A 9,575-nucleotide genomic window follows, 5' to 3' on the forward strand; every position below is an offset into this window, starting at 1 on the left:
GATAACAGTTGTATGAGCCCCTAATAAAATGTTAAAAAAGAGAAGAAAAAAAAAGAAAAGAAAAAGATGGTTTGGAAACTGATTGTGGTAGCAATTGTACAATTCTAATTGATATGATTGACATATGCAGTTATATGACAGATGTATTAAATCCAACTAATAAAAAAGTAATAATTATTAAATCAAATAATTAACTTAAAAAAACAACAGACTGTCCTAACTGAAGAACTGTTTCCAGAGTGTTTCTGGTTCTGTTACTTCTCTAATGAATCTGGTAACCATGGGAATTGTTTGCGTTCCATGGCTGCTGCCACAAATGATCAAATCCAGCAGAGAAGTAGAGTGCAGTGGGAGAGATGGCTGGTGTTAGAAGGGATGTCTGATCTCTGCCTCAAAGGAATCTGGCTTGGACTGTTGGAGCCTGGTGGCTATTGGATTATGAGTTAGGCTGCTAACCATAGGTCAGCAGTTCAAAACCACCAGCTGCTCTGAGGTAAAATGATGAGGCTTTCTATTCCCATATATGGTTACAGTCTTAGAAACCCACAGACGGAGTTCTAATATGGGCCTGCTATGAGTGAGATTCAACTCAATGGCAGTGAGTTGAGTTTTCATGTGAATTTGGAGAAGATTAGACAGTCTCCATGTCATTCTTATAGCCTAACTAATTAAAAACAAAACTTATTTTTTGTGGTATTTGGTTTATTTTTTTCTGAGGCCTGTGAATTAACTTGGATGTTCATAATAAGCCTTTTTTGGAAGCTTAAGGGAGAAGTTGCTAAACCAAAAATCTAAATGAAACAAAACAAAAAACTGAAAAAGGAATCTCAACATGGTCAAGTCAATCCTGACTCAGGGAATTGCTCCAGAACAGAGTAGAAATGCCCCATAAGATTTCCCTGGCTGTAGATCTTTGCAAAAGAAGGTTGCTGCATTTTTCTCCTGTGGAGCTGCTGGTGGCTTTGAATTGCCCACGGTCTGGTTGCCAAGCACCTTAACCACTACACCACCAGGGCTCCTGCTGAGCAATTGCTAAACCTGTTCCATATCCAATCTCTCATGATGCCACTGGCCATACTCTCAAATATTGGAATCCTATCAATTTGAAGGAATTCTAATAAAATAGAAACATTCCCAGGTTATCAGATTTAACTGCTATCATTTCAGGTCTGAAGAAACAGACTTGTCTTGAAAATGCACCCATTTGACATGAGTCATTCAAAATAATTTCCATTCCAATTAATAGGGTACTGTAGTCAATGAGGTAAGTGTGAAGAAATCAGCATTCAGAGAACATCATAAGATTCCAACAATTCCCTGGAGTTTATCTCATGTTTTTGGCCTCCATTTCAGTTTATCTTGGTAGCATATGAGCAAGATAGAGATTAAATAATGTTTTAAAACTTTTAAACAAGATCCTTAGCTTTCTTGAGTTATTCACAAATATTAACAAGTATTGAGAACCAATAAGAAATTCTTCCTTGTATCTAAAGTATCCAGTGTCTTGCTTTACATTCTTTCATTTTCATTCTCTATGGCCTCAGAAACTCAATGTAAAGTTTACTACACTCAATTATATAAATGATTATAAAGATACACAGGACCCACATGTCAACAATAGTGTTGATAATATTAAGAGCTAGATAACTGAACTTTTATTTTGGCTCTTATTCAGGCATTTGGCACTATCAAAACAACTGAACTTGCTGGGGGGAAAATAAACATTTATTCTGTACTACTTCCAAATTCATTCTAAGTACAAACTATTGTGATAGAAGTTGGCATGGATACAAATTTGTCAAGTTTCTACGTTTATAATTGGTCTTTTGCCAAATATAAAAAACTAGTTGTCATTGAGCTGACACCAACTCACGGCCATCCCTGTGTGGCAGAGTAGAATTGCAGTCCCTCGTCTTGTCAATAGTTGAGTTTTTCAGAAGTTGATCGCCAGGCATTTCCTTTGAAGTCCTTCCAGGTGGACTCCAACTTCTACCCTCTTAGTTAGCAGCTGAGCACATAAACCATTTGCTCTGGCTAGAGACTCTCTCACAAGTCTACCCAAATCCAACCCAAGCCCAACACTCTTGAATCAAGAGTGGCTTATAGAAAGGCTATAGAACAAAGGAGAACTGCATCAGTGTTTCTAAGGTTGTAAATGCTTATGGGAGCAGATTCCACATCTTTCTTTTGCAGAACAGCTGGTGGGTTTGACCTGCTGTGTTTCTATTGGTAGGCAAGCACTAACTACGGCACTGTAAATCACTTACACACACACACACACACACACACACACACACACCACCTCCTATGTTAAAACCTGCTCAGTGATGAAGTGTGACTTACAGGGAGACTTGCGAGGAGCACAGTGGATATCAACTCAAGGATATTTCATTTGCTCAGCCTCTAAGCTAATTAAGTTCTCCGTTCGCCTCTTTGCCTGTGATGCCAAAAGGTTCCTTTATTTGATAGATGTAACAAAATATATAGATTTTGGATCAAAGATAACCCTCCAAATTGATCAGTTCTTACTATACTTCTGCACTCCCCTTCCCTAGCACCTTTTTCATGGCTTCCTTAACATCTTTGTTTCTCAAGGTATAAATGAGGGGGTTAACACTGGGTGTGACAATTGTATAGAAGAGAGTAAGAAATTTACCCTGATCCTGGGAATAGGTGTTTGCTGGCTGCAGGTACATGTATATGATTGTACCATAGAAGAGAGAGACAACAATTAGGTGAGAGCTACAAGTGTTGAAGGCTTTCTTTCGCCCGGCTGCTGACTTGATCCTAAGTACTGCCCGTGCAATGTAACCATAAGAGATAAGGATGAAAATGAGTGGTGCTAGGATGATAAAGATTGCCAAGGCAAAAGCCAGTGCCTCAAGGTTCATGGTATCCACACAAGCCATGCCAATTAGTGCTGGCATCTCACAGAGAAAGTGCTCTACCCGCCTGTGCCCACAACGGGGTAGCATCAATGTCTGGGGTGCCATGATGAGAGAATTGCCAAAGCCACTCAACCATGCCACTGAAGCCAGCTGCCCACAGAGACGTGGGTGCATGATGACACTGTAGTGCAGGGGTTTGCAGACCGCAGCATAACGGTCATATGCCATGACAGCCAGCAGAACACATTCCACCCCTCCCAAGGCCAGGACAAAGTAGAGCTGGATGGCACAACCTAGATAGCTAATGCTCTTATCTGGACCCCAAAGATTGTAGAGCATCTGAGGAATGGAGCCTGTAGTGAAACACGTGTCTAGGAATGAGAGATTGGCCAAGAAGAAATACATTGGTGTGTGTAGCCGGGAATCCAATGCTGAAAGCAAGATGATGGTCATGTTACCCAGGAGAGTCAGCAGATAAAAAATGAGGACAACCACAAAGAGGATCAGTTCTAGGTGAGGACGGTCAGAGAAGCCCACCAGCACGAAGCCTTCAAAATAACTTGTATTGTCTTTTTCCATTACTTGTGGCCACAAATTACCTGTTTGGAGAAAGATGAGTATCTATCAATTGCATCGATAGACTCCATCAGGACAGATTGACAGATAAAATGGCAAAATTAATCCTTCCTTGAAAATGCTGAATGCTTGATCCAGAACTTCAAATAGGTACTGATTATTTGGTATAAGGAGTTCACTATTTGGGGGTTTGGCATACACCTAGAAGTGATTACTTACCACATTTATGCATAACTCTTTTTAATTTGACAAGATATAAAAAATTGCTAACCCAGGCTGATGTTTTTTACAATCATTTTATTGGGGACTCATACCACTATAGGTGATGATTTTTACAAGTGAATTAACATTTTTAAACTTAAAATGATAACTTTTTATAGGGATACATCAAATTCTCCTAACATACATAGCCTGAGGATAAGAAGAATGGCTTTTCTCTCTAGTTTGAAGAACAAGATTTGCTGTTAGGTGAAACCTCATTCTAAATAGCTTTCTCATCAATATTAGGAAACCTAATATCACACAAAACTCAACAGGTTACAAGTGATCAAGCAAAATCTTAGGAAGATAACTTCGTTATTATTTTTATCTAGGCTTCTGTTTTCATCCTTCCTTTTTAACTGCATGAACCTAAAATACCCCGCATGTGTCAGATAATAATGAATAGCTTATAGCATCAGGTTAACATCCCCTTTACGCAGTCCTCTCCCAAACGTCTGATAGATAAAATTATGATTCTCATCACTGAGGTCTATTTAACCCTGGGATGGGGCAACTTTTCTGAAGTTAGGAAATTTGATCTGTAAAGATGAACAAGGTAGAAATAAAGACATTCCGAGGACTCAAATCCTTTGGAACTACCAATACTCAGCATGAATTAAATAGCCTTCTCCTCTTATTCCCATTTTCATTCTTGCAAAGTTCTCTACTTCCAAGAGGCCTACACTTGTATTTTATCTTATCTGTCTCTTGTGATCTCATCAAACAAGATTTTGTGCATTCTGTGATGTTTGTAACTTATTTGGTAATGGCTTTTATCTCAGGGTGAGAATACTATCTATTGTAAATTAAGGGAAGTGTCAATGTTTACTAATATTTTTACACATTTTCCCAAGTAATTGATAAAAAGCAATGTGGTTGTAATTCACTCTTATTAAAAGGGAATATATTACATATCCTGTGTGTTAGCACACAAAACAGGATTCAGATCCACTGCTTTAAGAAGATTTTGCCCTAATTAAATCCTGTGTGCCATGTGTTTTCAACATCAGTTTCAGGATTTTGTATATAATATGTGCTTTGACCCTTATAGGAATTTAAAGGGTTGTCAAGTTCATCCCTAAATTCACCTCTACAACAAATTTCTACAGTAGTGATGAATGACTGTGATAAATGGATTATATCCATTGAACATCTAGGTGAGTTTAATAACTAAGGGTCAACACTAATCATCAAGCTAGTGCTAGTAAGGATTTTCCCTCCACCTCGGTTAGGATGGAAATAAAAACAACACTAATATTATATAACATTAGGAGGGCATATATATGCATATGCAAGTTACAACAAACTGGAAGGGTAGATGCCCAACCAGTGACCGATTACCTTTGGATGAAATTAGGGTCAAAGATTGGGATCTTCTCTATATTTAAATTATTTTATTTCTATAAGAACAAGCAGCCATCTAGCTGAGAAGCAACAAAGCCCAGCTGGAATAAGCACACCAGCCTGTGTGATCACGAGGTGTCGAAGGGATCAGGCATCAAAGAACAAAAAATCATATCATTGTGAATGAGGGGGAGTGTGAAGTGTGGATCCAAAGCCCATCTGTAGGCAACTGGACATCCCCTTAGAGAAGGGTCGCAGAGAAGAGAGAAGCCAGTCAGGGTGCAGTGTAGCAACGATGAAACATACAACTTTCCTCTAGTTCTTAAGTGCTTCCTCTCCTCCCACTATCAGGATCCCAATTATACCTTACAAATCCCATTAGACCAGAGGATGTACACTGGTACAGATAGGAACTGGAAACACAGGCAATCCAGGACAGATGATCCCTTCAGGACCAGTGGTGAGAGTGGTGATACCGGGAGGGTGGAGGGAAGGTGGGGTAGAAAGGGGGAACCGATGACAAGGATCTACATATAACCTTCTCCCTAGGGATGGACAACAGAAAAGTGGGGAAGGGAGATATAAGACAGTGTAAGATGTGACAAAATAATAATAATTTATAAATTATCAAGGGTTGATGAGGGAAGGGGGAGTGGAGAGGGGGGGGGAAAATGAGGAGCTGATACCAAGGGCTCAAGTAGAAAGCAAATGTTTTGAGAATGATGAGGGCAACAAATGTACAACTGTGCTTGACACACAATGGGTTGTGATAAGAGTTGTACGAGCCCCCAATAAAATGATTTTTAAAAAACAGCTGGAAAGAAAGAAAAACATAAAGGAATAGTTATGGGGGCATATGTGTGCTTTTTAGACTCAGACCTTTTAAAAATCTCATAATACAAAATAAACCTTAAAATAGTACAAGTGATAAATCATTTAAATATGCATTTAACTAAAATTTGTGGACATGTTATGATCTAGTTGCTAACGTTAATAGCTTGACATAGCTTACCTCACTTCATTATCAAAGTAGCTCCTGGACGTCAGCAATCTTGTTAGCTTATATTTCAGATTAAACCCATGAAGCCAATAAAGTAATGCAATAACTGTCCCAGATTCAACAGCTAGTGTGTGCAGTTGTAAGTGGAACCCCTGTAGTTCTCTTCCAGAGGGCAATCCATTAATCACAACTCTAATTGTACAGTTAGACAGCTCAGTAAATAGATTAAATCTGAATGTTAAGATACTAGATGTAAAATGGAAACTACCCTGCATATTGTTTGACATGTTGCACAGTATTTAATATAAGAAAGTGTTTTGATACATTAAGACAGGTAGCTGTCATGATTTTATAAGCAAAGGTATAGACAATTTTTGTTCAGAAAAGGAGAAATACAGTTAAAATCTGCTAGCTAAGATTTATTAATTCTAAGTATGTTGAGTCAGATTTTGTCTATGCCTGACATCACCTGAACCTCCTTGGGGGTGGAGGGCTGAGAGGAAGTTGGGGGAGAGTGCAGAGCAGTTGTGATTGACAGTGAAGTGACTAGCTCTCTATGACCGTCTCATCTTCTCTGCGACTGTATTCATGAATGTATGTGAATGTTTATAAGCCGAAGAGTAGAGTACAAAAGCAAGGTATATTATTAGCCTTTTTATTTCCCCAATAAACTGATGGGTCCACAAAACAGAAGATCACTCAGCCAGTATTGACCTTGTGAATTTCTTATTCTGCTTCCAGATTTCCCTGATGGAAACCATTCATCCATTCAATGCCTTTCTCCTTATATCATCACATCAACATTCAAACACTAATCTTCTTTATCAAGTCTTCCCTTTGTGAGGTCTGCATGTTTGCATTTTAAAAAATAACTAACAGTTCCTTTGCTTGTGAAAAATATATTTTTAAATGAGCTGTCAGTGCATCTCTGCTTATTTGAAGCTAATAGAATGGTTTCCAAACAGTGACATGATGGTTTGCTCAGAAATACCATATCCTTTAGTTATTTAATGGTAGTATGAAATTTATCATTATAGTACAGAAATCAGGACAAAGTTGTACATTTTTGTGACTTCTAAATTACAAGGTAATTTAAATTTGACAAGAGTTTAATATTGGATTAAATGATGCCCTAATATCCACTAATACCTAGTAAGATTTACAAAGAACTACAAGGGGGATTTACTACTTCGAATGGTTAGAATGAATTATCAAGTCCCAGCGTTACAGCAGCCATGGGCACTTCATAGCTACATGAGTCTCTTGTGCTGTGCTAAATGGAACACGAGGTAAATGCAAAGCCACAGAAAACTCAAGAAATGGTTCTATGTTTTTCTCATGACCCTCCATCTGGAGCTCAATATCTCATTGTCAATATTCAACATGCACAATTATTGACAGCTTATTATTCAGTATACTTTCATGTGATGCAGGATTATTCTTAGTATTTTTATACTTCAAATGTTTTAAATCTATAGATTTCATTCATTCCTAAATTCATTCTTTTGGTTAGAACTCCTTTAATAAACTATAAATGCTCTCTCCAGCTTCTTCTATGAATGAGTGATATTTAATCACAATCTTTAGAATTCTATTGATTCTATATAAATAAACCATTAAGACAGGCTGAGAAATCTGGTCAAGTTGATCACTCACGATTCAGTCAATGTCTAAGTTCTAAGTAAAACAGGTGATTGGATAGTTTAGAGGCCAAAATCCCCTTTCTACCTACTCGAGACCTTTAACTCACCAAATTCAGCAGGAGCCTCAGAACTGCCACGTCCATGGTCCCGCTTTTCTGGGGACTTCACTGGGAAGTCCACATAGAATGCCTGGGTGGAGACAAGAAAAAGGACATTGGAGACATCTTTGAGTCAAAGGCTCCAGGAGCAACCAACTCAGAAGAGCTTACTGTAGATGGATGAGGAGAAAACTGAATTGAGCATACACTAGTTATGCAAAGTGAGGATCCCAGACATCTGCACACCCCACCTTCCGCCCCAGATAAGGAGCAGCCTGAGCGAAGTTAAGAGTCTCAGTGACGTACACGAGCCCTTTAAACAAAGGATTCCTGTTTGGAAATGAAGAACTGCTTATGGTTTTCAGAATAAATGCGTGATTTTACTTATTTTTCTGACTCACCCTATGGAATAAAACGGTATTTTTAAAATACGTAATTATCTCTAATAAGGGCTTGGAGAGTGTCTGGTCCCAGAGGAAATAGGTCAACTATTACTTTTCCCAATACATACACACATACCATACAGACTCTCACCAGAGGGGTTGGGGGAGAGCACTCAATCTCCCTCACTGGGCCTATTCTCATCCGGAAAGGAGCAGTTAGTCAGACACGGTGCTGCTGCTGTTAGGCACTGTCAGGTCAGTGCTAACTCATAGCAACGCCTGTGGACAATGGGACAAAACACTGCAAAGCCCTTGGCCGTTCTCACAATCATTCTGATGTCGTTGTTACAGACACCACATGAATGTGAACGTGCCTCGATAAGAATCTTCCTCTGTTTCACTGACCCTCTGCATTACTAAGCATGTTGTCCTTCTCCAGGAACTGTGCCCTTCTCACACATGTCCAAAGAATGTGAGCTGAAGTCTCACCATTCTCACTTCTAAGGAGCATTCTGGCTGTACTTCTTCCAAGACAGATTCGTTTGGCAGCCCTTGGTATGCTCAATATTCCTCACCAACACCATAATTCAAATACAGCAATTCTTCTTTGGACTTTCTTATTTATCGTCCAGCTCTCACATGTGATGAGGTAATTGAAAATACAGTGGCTAGAGTCAGGTACACTTTAATCATCAAATGACATCTTTGCCTTTTAAGAATTTAAAAGAGATCTTCCCAGCAGATTTGCCCAATGCAAAATGTCATTTGATCTCTTGGCTGCAGCTTCTATGGATACTGATTGTGGGTCCATGTAAAATTAAATCCTTAACAACTTCAATATTTTCTCCTTTTAATATTTATTGGTCCAGTTGCGAAGATTAATGTTATAAACATTAAGGCGTGGTAAATGCCTACCTTATGTTTAGAATTCAAAATAGAACCCAGCATCAATGATAAATATGCCAGAAATATGTGTACCTCTGTTTCCTATTGGGACACATGTCTCTATCATGTGCTTAGTGTATTCATTACAAAGGAGTGCTTTCATGGTCTTTTACCATATTGTTTACTTAATATTACTCTTCTATACAACTGTAAGGTCCATAAGAATAATGCTTAGCTAGAATATTCCTATTTAGGACAGATATTCTTTTATGAAAAATGTCAATCTGAACATTTAAAGTCAATACCAAAAGAAGTCAAAATTATTGAAACAATTTTTTTCTTTTTGGTATAAAATCATTCAAATTATCCAGGAAAACGACTCTGTGACTGACAAATGACTCCTGCTAAATCAATAGAATAAGTTAGTATTCCTTTGGTTCAAAGAGAGACAATAATTGTTTTAGATAATTTTTAATTATGTTATAGTCATAAAATAA

The 9,575-nt window shown here is 38.3% G+C and overlaps 1 protein-coding gene across 1 annotated transcript; it reads right to left on the minus strand.

Moving 5' to 3' along the window:
- Positions 1-2,528: 2,528 nt before the first annotated feature.
- On the minus strand, positions 2,529-3,476 carry LOC101638045 (putative olfactory receptor 2W6). Its single transcript, XM_004717419.2, has one exon. The coding sequence runs from the start codon at positions 3,465-3,467 to the stop codon at positions 2,529-2,531; it is 939 nt and encodes a 312-aa protein (XP_004717476.1). The 5' UTR covers positions 3,468-3,476.
- Between the last annotated feature and the right edge of the window lie 6,099 nt (positions 3,477-9,575).

The sequence above is a fragment of the Echinops telfairi genome, unplaced genomic scaffold (genome assembly GCF_000313985.2).
Source record: "Echinops telfairi isolate 266 unplaced genomic scaffold, ASM31398v2 ScPeMD7_7441;HRSCAF=8479, whole genome shotgun sequence".
Taxonomy (NCBI): Eukaryota; Metazoa; Chordata; class Mammalia; order Afrosoricida; family Tenrecidae; genus Echinops; species Echinops telfairi.